The sequence below is a fragment of the Perognathus longimembris genome, chromosome 20 (genome assembly GCF_023159225.1).
Source record: "Perognathus longimembris pacificus isolate PPM17 chromosome 20, ASM2315922v1, whole genome shotgun sequence".
NCBI lineage: Eukaryota > Metazoa > Chordata > Mammalia > Rodentia > Heteromyidae > Perognathus > Perognathus longimembris.
The window spans coordinates 43,526,217-43,540,416 of NC_063180.1; the positions used below are offsets into that span (position 1 = coordinate 43,526,217).

The following is a 14,200-nucleotide window of genomic DNA, read 5'->3' on the forward strand; positions in this document are numbered from 1 at the left end:
CCCCGCCCCGCGCCCAATCCCCGCGCGCGGCCGCCCGCGCCCCGCCCCGCCCCGCCCCGCGCCCGCGTCGGCGCGGCCGCCCCGGGAAGGGAGGGCGGGGAGCGGGGCGGGGAGGGGGCGGCCGGCAGGGGCGCGCGCCGCCCGAGCTGGGCCCTTTTTGGAACGGACTACGTTCCGCGGCGGAAGGACACGGCAGGACGGGCGCCGAGGCGGCGGGGACCCGGCCGGGGACCGGGCCCGGGGCCAATCGGGAGCGGACGGGGCGGGGCCGCCGCCCTCCGGACCCCCGGGCGGGGGCCCCGCACACCTGTCGCCGGCCCGGGCCGCCCGCGCGCCGCGCCGCTCCTGGCCGCGGGCCCGGCTCGCCCCGGATGCCCCGGCCTTATCTGCGCGGGGACCAGATTCACGGGGCCCCGGCCGCGCCCTGCGGCGGCGGGGAGGCGGGGCGGCGGGGGCCGGCCGCCTCCGAGGAGCGGGGCTCGGGGACCCGGCGCCGGCGGTGCCCGGAACGAGGACGCGGGCCCGGGCCTGCCATCCCGCGGCGGGCGGGCCGGGGCCGGGGGGCCGGGGGGGGGGGCGGTTGGGGGGACCCTGGCCGGGCCCTCGGGGCGTTCCGTGCGCTTACAGGAGTGGGGACCGGGGGCCCTAAAACTGGACTGGGTTGCAGTTGAAGCAATCTGTTTATTCTGTAAGCGGTTGCCGGTCCGCCCTGTGTAGTCATTTCCTTCTGGGCCAGTCCTGGGGCTTGAACCCGGGCCCTGCGCGCGGCCTCTGGGCTGGTTTTGCTCACGGCTGGCGCTCTAGCCGGCTATGCAACTCCACCTCTGGCCTTCTCTTTTTCGTCTTTTGCTGGTTCATTGGATATGAGTCTCGTGGACTTTTCTGCCTTGGCTGGCTTGGAACCGAGATCCTCAGATCTCAGCCTCCTGAAGAAGCTGGAATCGCAGGCGTGAGCCACCGGCCCGGTTGCTGGTCTGCCTAGTTTGGGGGCAGGAAGTACTGGCTCAGGGAAGGTAGAGAGCGAGCTGGAACTTGAGGGGGAAACAAGCCAGCTGTCATAACTGACCTCCACGCTCCCGGGCTGTACGGAGGAGGAAGAGTGATGGACGCGGAGGGGCTGCGACCCAGCTGGTCCTGAGCTAGTTAGCGTTTGGACGTGTGAAGTCTTAGTCACAGAGTTCAACACAACCTACGCTACAATCCAGACCCTGTTTCAAAAGAATCTGACAGTTCTAAAAATGTCCTCCACGTTGATGAAAGTCAACTATACAACTGGTGGGTGGAGAAAGGAGGGAGGGACTGGGAGAGAATGAGGGAACAGAAGACACAGTGTCACGGATGTAAATGTAACCCTTCTCTCTCTCTGTATATCACCTCTATAATAACAACGTGAATTAAAAGAAAATAGGGCTGGGAATGTAGCTTAGTGATAGGAGCGCTTGCCTAGCAAGCAGGAGAGCCTGGCTTCAATTCCTCAGCACCCCATATATAGAATAAGCCAGAAGTGGCGCTGTGGCTCAAGAGGCAGAGTGCTAGCCTTGAGCAAAAAGAAGCCAGGGACAGTGCTCAGGCCCTGAATCCAAGTCCCAGGACTGGGGGAAAAAATTAGTTTAAAAAAAAATGTTCTCCAGGAGACACGTGCATCATCTCCATCATCATCATCGCCTTAAGCTCACATTAAGTGCAAAGTGAAAAGGTACTAGGTTTAAGAAGATCTTTGTCTTCGTTTTGCTGAAAAGACAGTGCAGTATGGAAGAGCGTCCTGGGTTTTATCTTTGTTCTGATTCTGCGCACTCGCCCTGTGGTGATATGCCATACTTTAAAGTACAGGAACCCAGCTCCTTCAAAAGGAAGAGCCGAGCCAGGGGGTCGACATGTCTGAGTCCAGCCGCTCCAGAGGAGGAAGGACTGAGCAGCTGGAAGTGACCCCTCAGACACACAAAATGGGATGAGGGGCCCTGCCCAGCAAGCTGGGAGTTCAAACCCCAGTACTGGCAAGACAAGCAGACAGAGGGGCTGCAGATGTGTTTCAGATGATAGGAAGATGATACTTTCCTTAACAAGCTCCAAGCCCAAGGCCCTAGCTTGGGGGGATGGACAGACAGGGGACTGAGGACAATTCCTAGTCTGTAGGGTGAAGTTTGACCTCGTGCCTGTAGGTGAAGGCCCTGACTGACTGGTCTAGGAGGGGTGTCCCTTCTGAATTCAAGCTTGCCCTTCACCCTAAAGCAAGCACCTGCAGGGTCCTGACTGGGCCCGATGGTCGGGGAGCTGCTGGCTTCCGGACAGTGGGCTTTACATTGCTCTGTGTTCCACCCTTGGCCTCAGAGGCACAGGACCTGAAGTGGAGCGGTTCAACCGGAGTTCTTGTGGGCCGGGGTGAGTGTGTAAGGGCACATGGACGCCATCTGGGAGCCCCAAGACAAGCTTGATGGTGTGGCCTGGGCCTGTCAGCTTTAAGGCAGAGACGCTAGCCCAGGCTTTGCGCGCCCTCCCTAGAGCTAGAACAGGAGACTCCCCAAAGCTCAGAGCTCCCAGAAATGCTGCCCCAAAGGGAATGCAGGCCTTCTGGAGTCGGGGAAGCGGAGAAGGGGGGCTCCATGGAGAAGACAATTGAGCCACACTTGAGTGTGGGTGAGGACTGGGGTAGACGAGCAGGGGGGGGGGATCCCTGCAGGAAACAAAGGCTGGGTTTTCAGAACGCCTTCGTGCACGCAGGTTCTGCGTTCCCAGGCTCTGGTGCCACAGAGGAAAGCAGGAAGCACCAGCCCGGAAGAACTGCCGCTGCCAAGGTGACCTTGTCACCCCATGTGACCTCCTACAGTCTTTGCCTCCGGGGAGGCGGGTGCTGTCCTTTCCCCTAGCCCAGGCTCCTCGGTGCACATGGGATGGGGAAGGCCTTGTCCTCCGGGAGCACCCATCCCAAGGACGGGCCGAGGCCTAAGCTTCCCCAGCGCGGGGTGGGGGGAGGAGGACCAGACCCTGTGCTGCTCTGCCAGGGAATTCCTCCTGCTGTGCTGAGCACCCACCCACCCACGGCTGTGGCCCACTCGCTCCAAGGACACCCAGGACACGAGGACCTGGCGACGCCTTCGTTTCCGGTGGCATCTCCTGCCACTGGGGGGGGTGGGCAGTGCTGTGCTCCAAGGCGGGGGGCTGCCTCTTCAAAGAAGCCCGAGCCCACCTTATTCCCACGGCCCCAGGGCCTCCCGTGCTCCCAGAAACCAAGACACCCCCCCCCACAATGTCCATCCAAACCATCCCCCAAGCTGGCACATTCAACCAAGAAATGACTCAGCAGCTGCCTCCTGCCCCCCTCAACCAGAGCCCCGGCAGAGGCTCCTCCCCAAGATGGCCACATCCTCCCCACAACCTGAGTCACAGCCACACCCAGCCTGTGTGGAAAAGTACCAGAGGAGCAAGGAAGGGAAGGTTAAACCCAGACATCTCGAGTCCTTAGTCCAGAAATCACGGCCATCTACTCCAGCTGGAACTAAGTGAGTTCCTCTCCTGACTCCATCCCTAGAGCAGCATGTCCAGGTCTATGCGAAGCCAGGGGGCCGAGTCCAGGAGCCCCAGCCCACCTGCATGTGCAAGAGCCCTTGAAGAATGGGCCTGCAGCTCCCACCAGGCCTCCTCCCGGGTCAGCCCGGCCTCAATGCCCCCTCCAGGCTGGAGGAGGAAACTCACGGCGGTCCGGCCCAGCAAGCTGCCAGACAATGAAGGCATTCTTGTGTTTGTGAGGTTTAGATTTGTTTCACCTCACCTTTAGACTTTATCAGCTACAATGATCAGCAACATCGCTGTGCGGCCAGAGCGGCTGAAAAGTCTGGGAGATTCCATCTGGGTGGGGGGAAGCCAGGCGTGGTATCTAGGGGCACGCCAGGGCGAGAGCACACACACCAGTGCAAGCGCGTTATCCTACCTCAACCACGATCTGTGCAAACCTGCAGTGCCAGCTACTCAAGAGCCTGAGATCGGAGGATCACAGTTTGAAGCCAGCCTGGGCAGGAAAGTCCATGGGACTCTAATTCTAATTAACCAGCAAGATGCCAAACTGGAGGCATGGCTCGAGTGGCAATGGGCAAGCCAAGCAAGCATGAGGTCTCGACTTCAAGCTCCAGTAATAAGCAGTGAAAGAAAAAAAAAATAAATTGCAGAGTACAACACTCTATGAAGCACAACCAACCGATTTCAGGACATACCACCCCACCCCCACCCCGACCCCTGAGACCCTGGCGCAGGTGTTCAAACCACAGTGATCATATCCAGGCCACAGCACCTTCCATTTTATTGTTTTATTTACAAACAGGGTGAAGTCAAGTGGGCGAGTCAGGGACTGGAGTCAGTCTGGGCCTTCCACGCGTGGCGTGACGTGGATCCTGGGTCAGTCTCCACCAGCCTTCCTGCCCCACGGTTACGGCCCCTCAGGGCGGCCTCCCCTGCTGCTCCTGAGCCCTGGGGAACAGGGTGGCAGAGGGCGGGGCCCTCAGTTTGTGTAAACCTGAGTTCCGATCACACGCATGATCTCCTTCTGTATCTTGGGGTCCTGAGTGTTAATGTTGGCATCGCCCACCTGACCATCCTCATATCTGTCAAAGACAAGGCGAATGTGAGCAGATGCGGGAGAGCAGCACAAGAGTCATGTCAGCACAGGGCACTGTCGACAAGGTGCAACCAACCATCCCACCCCCACAGTTGAGCCTTTTCCTGAGTGGAAGGATTCTGTGTAGCTGGCGGCTTCTACGCGGCCCCCAGCCATCTGGTCTCATCTCCAGCACCAGCACCACTCGGATGACAGAAGCCAAGTCTCTGAGCACAGAGGCGGCTTTTCCCACCCTCCCTCCAGCAGCCCCCAGGGCCCCTCCCAGGCTTACACAAAGAAGAACCGTGTGCAGACATGGTCGGACACAGGGCATACCCAGATGTTGCCATGCTTCTGGAGGTCCTTAGATGTGATCACTGGAGCGGGGAGGGGCGGCACAGATGACAAGACATGTAACTCAGCCCCGGCGGGGAAACGAGGAGGCTTCAAAGCACCTCAGGTCCACCCAGAGATGCATCAGAAATCCGTGTTGAGGATCCCCCAAAACAGGACCTCGCTGAGCAATGGGCCCACTTACCTTCGCAAAGTGCTATACAGTTTAGATTCCGACTCTGCAGGAACCTTGACTGAATGGATCGGGTCTGCAGGAGGCAAGTAAAGGAGGGCAGAACCAGGCAGAACACTAGAGCTTTCCCTGAAGACATTAACGGGTGCTGGTCTCTTGAGCTCCCGGCTGCCCTCCAAAAATCTGTTCATACCTATCAGACTGGATGGGCTCAGGGCTTGCCTCGTTCCCCTTTCCTCTTAGCAGGGGACCACACGTGACTTGAGAAGTGGGTTCACCTGGGACCTAGCCGATTCCCTGGAATCACCTACGATCGCCCCAGCTCCACCCGTCTTGGCAGCTTAAACTAGCTCAGGGAGGGGCCGGCAAGTTGTACCTGGGGGATGGTGTTCATCCGGTTGTACCTCTGCACCAGCTCGTCCTTGGAGGGCATCCTGTGCTGTCCTTTTCCCATTCCTGTCACAGAATAACGAACTCTTCGTTCACCCATTTCTTTGTTTTCTTTCTTTTTTTTTGTGTGCTGATCCCCGGGCTTGAACTCAGGGCCTGGGCACTATCCCTGAGTTTTTCTGCTCAAGGCTAGCACTCTATCACTTGAGCCACAGTGCCACTTCTGGCTTTTTGGTGGTTCACTGGAGAGAAGAGTGTCATGGACTTTCCCGCCCGGGCTGGCTTCAATCCACGGTCCTCAGATCTCAGCCTCCAGAGTAGCTAGGACGACAGGTGTGAGCCACAGGCGCCCCCAGGTTCACTCCCCCATTTCTTTATCAAGTATTTGCTGAGGTGCCCGCAATGTGCCAGACACAGAGCTAGAGAGGCTTGGTGACACAGTGGTGAATAAAACAAATGGCATTTTCATGCCCACAAAAGATTTAGTCTGGTGGAGATTACAGGCAAGGAACAAGCAATGACCATGTAGTATGGTAAGAAGGGTGGGAGCACGAAGGAAAGAAGGGGAGGAGGCTAGCCCAGGTGGAGATGGGAGAGCACGAAGGAAAGAAGGGGAGGAGGCTAGCCCAGGTGGAGATGGGAGAGCACGAGGAGAGAAGGAGCCCAGGTGGAGGCTAGGCTAGCCCAGGGCTCCAAGACCATGTCCTGCCACCATGGGGCTTAGTGCTTCAGGACAGGAAGGAGCTAGTGGGGAAGCGTTGAAGGCCGCGGAGGAGCGGCCAGAGGGGCTGTGGACACAGCCGAGGCTCAGACAGGGAGTGGCAGTGGCGAGTGCCATGCGGCAGGAGACTGGCTGGTGAGTGGCCATGCACACCTCAGGACCAACTGCCAGGCTGAGACATGAGTGAAGAGGGAAGCCGGCCAGGCAGGGAAGCCAGATAAGAAAAGCCGGGCAGTCCCTGAAGAGGAAAGGAGAAGCAGGGTACTTCCACGACGCCAAACTCCTGACGACTCCACCCGCTTTCCCTTCCATTCCAGCACCTTCACCCTCGGCCTCCCAGACTAGAGGAAGAGCCGCCAGCCCCCGGGATGTCCGCGCTGTCTACACGCTACGTCGGCGCCACCTCACACGGGAAAGCCTGTTCTAGCACACACACTCGCACTCAACCTGCAGCTTCCTTGATCAGACCCGCTCAGCACCTGGCAGCCTCCCTGACCCGACGGCAGGACTTCGGCCTGCACAGGCCTCATCTCACCTGCCAGGTGGGGGGGGGGGGGGAGTGCGTGGGACGGGGCGGGGTGTGGCCCAGAGGGAGGTGAATGGAGAGGGACAGGAGGCCATCTGGGGCCACAAGCAATCCAGCCTCATCATTCCACCACACAATTCTCTCCTTACATTTGATCTTCTTGTGCAGGAACTGGGGCTCCAACTCGAACCCTCGTCTACTTACTGGCCCTCCAATTGAGCCAAGCTTCCAGCGTAGTGTTTTTTGCTAGTTAAATGAAGAACCAAAGCTGGGTACCACAGGCCTCACTGGCTACTCGGGAGGCTGAGGTCTGAGGAACAAGGTTCAAAGCCAGTCTAGGCAGGAAAGGCCATGAGACTCTTACTATCTCCAATTAACCACCAAAAATCTGGCAGTGGAACTGTGCGTGGCTCAAGTGGTACAATGTTATCCTGAGCCAAAAGAGCTCATGGACAGCACCCAGGACCTGAGTTCAAGCCCAAGGACGGACGGGCACGTGCACACACGTGCACACGCACGCACACACACACACACACACACACAGAATTGAAGATTTTCCTACCCTGCCTATCTTCCCACCACAATCCTGTGGATCTAAGAAGTAGCTGGAATTACAGGCATGAGCCACTAGTGCCCGACAACAACTTCTATTACTACTAGCTCCACTGGGCTCCGATCCCTGCAGTCCCGACAGCATGGTGCAGTGGTGGATGACATCTGCTGGAGTCCACTCCACTCACCACGCCACCTGCCCACGCTCTCACACCGGACCCCAGGACAGACTCCCAGTCTGAACAAAAAGGAGGTCACGGGGAAGTCTCCCGGCGCCAGTGCCAACTCCTTCTTCCTATAGGGCAGACACTTGCATCCACCCATCACAACTTTCTCAGGATTTGGAGAGAAATTTCCATCACGTTCTACTGGAGGTGGCAGATGGGAGATAAGGCAGAACATTCTGCTTTGTGGGTGGGATGTAAACACTTGAGACAGAACAGAATCTTATCCCACGGCAATCCTTTCCACTGTCTCGTCTCATCTGTACTGTCACTCTGTCCCTGTGTGGGGCCAGACCCTGGGGACATGGCAGCTAGAACCACCTCTACACACTTGGTGTCCAGTTACAAGTCCCTACACAGATGGAAGTCGCCAACTCCTTCCTCCAGGCAGTTTGGCCAAGTCAGCGGTGCATCCATTGGTCAAATTTATGCTAGTCTCCACCCCCAAGGAAGAAAACACAGAGGACCGGGACAGAAGGGAAGGAAACACGAGCCAGATGGTCAGATGCCAGCCTAACTGCAGGAAGTGGGACATGTGCACACATCCCTTCCAAAGTGATGCAGATTCTAACCTCACTGAGAGGGGGACCTCAGAGACTGTGGTTCACCCAAAGCCTCCTCCACCAGCCCATAGTGGGAACACTGGCCTAGACATTAGGAGACATGGATTCGTCATGGCTCTGCTACTCAGAGCTGGACCTTGAGGAAGCAATTTAACCTGCTGTCAATCAGCTTATCTGAAAAGTAATAAGGAACTGGGCTAGATGAGCTAACGTGGATAGTAAAAATCCTATGGAATTTCTGATCTGTGGTTATGCCTGTTTGAAAGGGAGGACGGTTCATATGAGGTGTTTATGTCATCCGTGATGTGTGGAGGGAAGACAAGAAGCCCATGGGCATACTAAAGGTATCCAGGCACTTACTGATGAACAAGACTGGTGGTGGAAGAGGGGAGGAGAGGGAAGGAATGGAGGAACTCAGAAAGGATGAACCTTGTGGCTACTAAGAGCCATAGGAAGCCCCATACTGAGAGGCAGAGCTGAATCAGAGGAATGCTAGGGCCGGGACCGACATGAGGAACCCGAGAGAAGCCCAGGAGAGAAGCCTGCCTCCTTCACTTTGACCAGAAGCACAGGGCCGACTGACTCATTCACACACTCAACAAACATGGACTGGCCAACTTCCTGTGAGTCAATCATGTTAATTTGATGACACATTATTACTTCCTAAAGGACAATTGCTAGAGACCCAATCCAAGAAGTGCAAGTCTGAATGACCTCTAAGAGCACTGCTGTCCTGAACTTCATGCATGTTAAGCAAGTGCTCTGGCCAGTTATTATTTGCCTGCTTTCCTTTTTCGTGCTGGTGCTAGAGCTTGAACTCAGTTCTGTCCCTGAGCTTTTTTGCTGAAGCCTGAGCCTCAGCGGTTTTTCAGGATTATAATTAGAGTTAAGAGTCTCATTGGGCAGGCTTCAAAACATAATCCTCAGATCTTGGCCTTCCAGGGTAGTTTGGATTACGGGTGAGGGCCACCAGCACTAGCTTCAGTCAGGATTCCTAGAATTTGTTCATGCTGTTGCAGCATGCCACTGGTGTCATTCCTTCTGATGAAATCCATCGCTCAACTACCTCAACTGCCCGCTGCAGCAGTGTGCTCAGGAGTGCCCGCGCTGCTCCCAGTGCTGCTGGCAGCACTGTGGTGAGCATTCCCACCCCGTGCTGGTGCACGGGTAGCAATGGTGCACGGGACAGCATTGCCAAAGCCACGGCAGTCAACTCTTGAGTGGCAGGAAGGAAATGGCATCAAACTGCTCTCCAAAAAGGTGTAACAAGTGACAGCCCCTCAGGCAACAAAGATCACTTTACCTAAATCCAGGCAGGGCAGGACTCCTTGCCTTCCTTCCTCCCGCCCCCACTTCCCCCCTCCCTTCCTTCCTTTCTTGCAACTCGTGAGGCTTGAACTTGGGGCCTGGGCACTGTCCCTGAGCTTTCTTGCTCAAGGCTAGCACTCTAGTTAGGATTACAGGCGTGAGCCACCGATAGCCAGCTGCTGGTTGTTTTGGAGATGAGGTCTCATACACTTTTTTTGCCTGGGCTGGTTGTTTTTTTTTATGCTGGTCCTGGGGCTTGAACTCAAGGCCTGAGCACTGTTCCTAAGCTTCTTTTTCTCAAGGCTAGCCCTCTACCACTTGAGCCACACAGCGCCACTTCCGGCTTTTTCTGAGTAGTTTATGGGAAATGAGGGGCTCACTGGGACTTTTCTGCCCAGGCTGGCAACCTCAGATCTCCCTGAGCAGCCACCAGGGCCCAGCCTTGGCTGGTCTTGAACTGTGATCCTTCAGATCTCACTTCCCCGAGTAGCGAGGATGAGCGATGAGAGCCATCAGTGCCTGGCTGCCAGTCTTTTTCTACATTTGAGATAGGCCCTCACTAACTTACCAAGCTGGCCTTATTCCTTGATCCTCCTGTCTGAGCCGCTTCAAGAGCTGGGATTACAAGCATGGACACCAAGCATGCATAGCTTGCTAAGGATCCAGAACAATGAATTACCTTTATCAAGTAGACATGCAAGTACATGATGGTAATCTCTTAAACCAAGACTGTGGTGAAGAACAAAAGCAGACAGAGAGGAGCACAGACCTGAAGGAGCGTGGACATGGCACTGAAGAAGTCCACACCAGACCCCTTTCCTGAGCGCCCTGCCCAGGGCACTCAAGACCTGATTCTTGTTTGTGGAACAAAATGTTTCTTCCTGCACTTGATGGAACTTTTGAGAACAGTGGAATGGTGGCTGGGAGCGTCTCCGGAAATGCAGGTGCACGCAGGGACCTGAGCCCAATGTACTCACTCCCACAGATATTCAGACACACGCGCTCTGCAGCTGTCCCACTTCCCAGCTACTCCTTCAGCCATCCCTGCCCTGCCCTGTACAAATCCACTCTTCTAAGCAAGCACCTCCTAAGGAATCTCCATTTGTCAGGAAAGGAAGTAGGAGGAGATAAGGAATCCATGACTGGGGAGGGTGGACGGAGACCCAGTGCCCATGATGGGAGGGGACAGCACAGATCACGTGTTCACAAATGGATGTAATGTAAGCAGAGTCAAGGTGGCAGGACAGAGCGTGTTTCTTACCTGAGTATCCAAAGGAAATACTGGAGATGGGGCTCAGGTAGATGCCTTTGCCATAGGCTGCTCCATGCAGCTTGCGGGAAAACACCAGGATGGACACATGAGCCTGGGCCCTCCCATGGACATACACCAGGCATGGACAAGGCTTAGCCAGTCCTCTGTCCCTCCATCTAGCTACCTTCTACTCATTGCCATAGCGCTGGGTGCCTACTCCTGGAGAGCTGACTGGCTAAGAAGCAGACTGAGGTTACGCTGCTCATGAAATGCTACCGGTTAATGCTTTGGTGAGCTGGGTGGGGGGAGGGGCAGAGCCGCTCAGTTACTTGCTCAGCACCCATATTCCAGTGGGAGGCCTTGGTAGAGATGCGGAGTCCCCAAACAGAAGAATTACAGAAGAGGCAGCTGGGAAGGGGAACAACCACTCCCCATCTCTCTCAGGTCAAAGGAACCGTTCTCATTCCAACTCCTAGAAAGGCAGTAAGCCTGAAGTGTGCTGTCTGTCTACCAAGTAGGTTAATGCATCCCAGGGGCTGCAATCAGCAGCTCTGCCTCCCTGCCTACCGAGATGTTCCCACCCCCTAAGTTCCCGTCCAAGGCAGCCACATTCATTCTAAAAGTACAATTCCAATGTCCACCCAGGGAAGCTCCCAGACAAGAGAGGTGGGAGGAAACTGAGGCAAAAACAGCTTCCCAATGCAGCCTCCCCCACTGAGAGGGCAGGAGAGGAGAGCGGGGAAAGGGGACAGCCTCACCTGCAGCTTGGTGTAGGATGCATTCACCAGCCCATTGCGCAGGATGGAATGCCAGTTCTCAATGTGGGACCCACTGTAAGGCAGAGGAACAATCCATGTCTCTTCCAGTGCATAGGGCAGCCAGGCTCTCTGCTGGGGGGTGGTGGTGGTGGTGGTGGTGTGTGTGTGTGTGTGTGTGTGTGTCTTCCAGCTTCATTGCAGGCCTGTCCTCAGGTGATGCTGTAGTATGTGTGTTTGCCCTATTCTCCCGTATTTCAAATTCTGCAAGTTCATCTCAAACTCAACAGACTCACTGAGACTCACTTCTGTGGCCTGAGGAAGACATCACAGTCTACCTTTTTTAAATTTCTTATTGCCAGTCCTGAGGCTTGAACTCAAGACCCAGGCATTGTCCCTGAGCTTCATTTGCTCAAGGCTAGCACTCTATCACTTGAGCCACAACGCCACTCTGGCTCTTTCTGTTTATGTGGCAATGAGGAATCAAACCCAGGGCTTCATACATGCTAGACAAGCACTCTACCACTAAGTCACCTTCCCAGCCCAATCTCAGTCTATCTTTTTTTTTTTTTTTTTTTTTTTTGGCCAGTCCTGGGCCTTGGACTCAGGGCCTGAGCACTGTCCCTGGCTTCTTCCCGCTCAAGGCTAGCACTCTGCCACTTGAGCCACAGCGCCACTTCTGGCTGTTTTCTGTATATGTGGTGCTGGGGAATCGAACCTAGGGCCTCGTGTATCCGAGGCAGGCACTCTTGCCACTAGGCTATATCCCCAGCCCTCTCAGTCTATCTTAAGAAGAGAGTACTGGGCTGGGAATATGGCCTAGTGGTAGAGTACTTGCCTCATATACATGAAGCCCTAAGGTTCGATTCCTCAGCACCACATATATAGAAAAAGCCAGAAGTGACACTGTGGCTCAAGTGGTAGAGTGCTAGCCTTGAGCAAAAAGAAGCTATGGACAGTGCTCAGGCCCTGAGTTCAAGTCCAAGGACTGGCAAAAAAAGAAAAAAAAGAAGACGAGAGTACTAACACTCCTTCAAGCTACCCTTCAGGCCTTTTTCTCCTTCCTCTCACAATCAGACATGAATCGTACGTTTCCTATTCCTCCAACCATACCTTTTTATATGAAAATGTTTCTCTTCTATTGCATCCCAGGCAGCTTGAGAGATGTGTCATATGCATAAGCTGGGCCTCAATAGCAGTGTATAGAATATGTGCTGAGTACTTAATGGGCACACACCACTTGAACTCATTCCCCTCCAGCATGTGATCCCCGCCCCCCACTTCCCCCTCCTCACTGGAAGGCAAAGGTGCTGCCGTAGAGCTTCTTGGCGGTCCGGAACCGGGCCTCCTTGGCAGGAGGGCTGCTCAGCAGGAGGAACTGGTGTGAGGTGTGCATGAACTTCAGCTGCTGCCCAGGGTGGGGTGGGGTCAGGAAAACAGAACAGAAATGGAGATCAGGGAAGGAAGGGGTGGCCACAGGAAGCACCCCAAAAAAGGGAAGTATGCAAGGGCCTAAAGACTATGCTGATGGGCAGAGAGCGAAGCAGATCTAGTACAAATGCAGTTGGCTAACTTAGGGCCCCCCCCCCCCCACTGGTTCAATCACTTACCCTGCTGAGAGGTAGTTTGACAATGTGTGACCTGTTGCTGGAGATGATCCTGGGAAGAAACAGAAAAAACGAAAGGACTGAGTAAGTGTGCGGTTGGCCCTGATCCTGGAGACCGAGCAGCCTCCTGGGCTGTCAGTTGTGTAACACACCCGGGTGATGGCTGAGTATGACTCCTTTCGAGTGAGGATGCTGGTGCATAAACATTTTCAAGAGCAGCTTCTGGTCAGATGGGAGTTATGTAATGGGATACGTGAGAGGAAGAACGTGTATGAAGTGAGCTGCTCCATTCGGAGAGAGGGAAGGACGGGGCACAAATACACACAAGCAGTCACCTGGAGGACAGGATGGTGACAACCTGGGATTCAGACTCAGAACTGGGGCTCAGGAGCCACTGTGTCTGAGTGCAGAGGGAGCCAGAAGGTTTTCAGGGATGGGGAGGGAAAGCGGGAACGTTACTATCTGAGCTAAGGAATGAAGCAGAAGAATCTAGGATGGACTTTCTGAGGAGCCAGAGACAGACCAGCTAGACACGGAAGACAGGAGAGAACAACGACATAGAACAGCAGGGCTGAGCAAGAGAGCACTGCCTCCCGTGGTGGCTGTGGGCCTCATCTGAGCCCACGCCATGGTCCATGCTTGGGTACTGCTTGTACTAAGAGGAGTGGAGCTGCTGCACAGATCAGTACTGAGGTCAAGGCTGAGGGAGAAGAGGGAAATAAGCTAGCAGGAGACAGCAGGAAGAGAAGCATGGAAAGCTTGGCTGAAATAAACTGCTAATTTCTGCAGGTGAGAGACACTCCAACTTACTGGTAGTGACTACATTTAATCACTATGGGGCTGGGAATATGGCCTAGTGGTAGAGAGCTTGCCTCGTACACACGAAGCCCTGGGTTCCATTCCTCAGCATCACATAAACAGAAAAGGCCAGAAGTGGCGCTGTGGCTCAAGTGGCAGAGTGCTAGCCTTGAGCAAAAAGAAGCCAGGGACAGTGCCCAGGCCCTGGGTCCAAGCCCCAGGATGGGCAAAAAAAAAAAAAACCCAAAAAACAGGAAATGGTGCTGTGGCTCAAAGCAGTAGAGCACTAGCCTTGAGCTGAAGAGCTCAGGGACAGCACCCAAGTCCAGAGGTAGAGCCCCATGACCAATAAAAACCACACACACACACACACACACACACACCCAAACCAAA

At 55.3% G+C, this 14,200-nt stretch overlaps 1 protein-coding gene across 6 annotated transcripts in view; it reads right to left on the minus strand.

The window, feature by feature from the left end:
- Positions 1-4,267: 4,267 nt before the first annotated feature.
- Positions 4,268-14,200, minus strand: part of Parp6 (poly(ADP-ribose) polymerase family member 6) — a 30,578-nt gene continuing 20,645 nt past the window's right edge. For 3 of the 6 annotated variants that reach the window (XM_048368606.1, XM_048368608.1, XM_048368605.1), the window contains 8 exons: positions 13,013-13,061; positions 12,698-12,810; positions 11,406-11,478; positions 10,657-10,726; positions 5,488-5,567; positions 5,124-5,187; positions 4,878-4,962; positions 4,268-4,592 (listed from right to left, as the gene is read on the minus strand). In XM_048368606.1, the coding sequence (XP_048224563.1) occupies positions 4,490-4,592; positions 4,878-4,962; positions 5,124-5,187; positions 5,488-5,567; positions 10,657-10,726; positions 11,406-11,478; positions 12,698-12,810; positions 13,013-13,061 (637 nt within the window). In that variant the 3' untranslated portion in view covers positions 4,268-4,489. Of the gene's footprint in view, positions 4,593-4,877; positions 4,963-5,123; positions 5,188-5,487; positions 5,568-10,656; positions 10,727-11,405; positions 11,479-12,697; positions 12,811-13,012; positions 13,062-14,200 lie in introns of those variants that run through there. The other 3 variants (XM_048368609.1, XM_048368607.1, XR_007214194.1) reach the window with 2 other exon arrangements.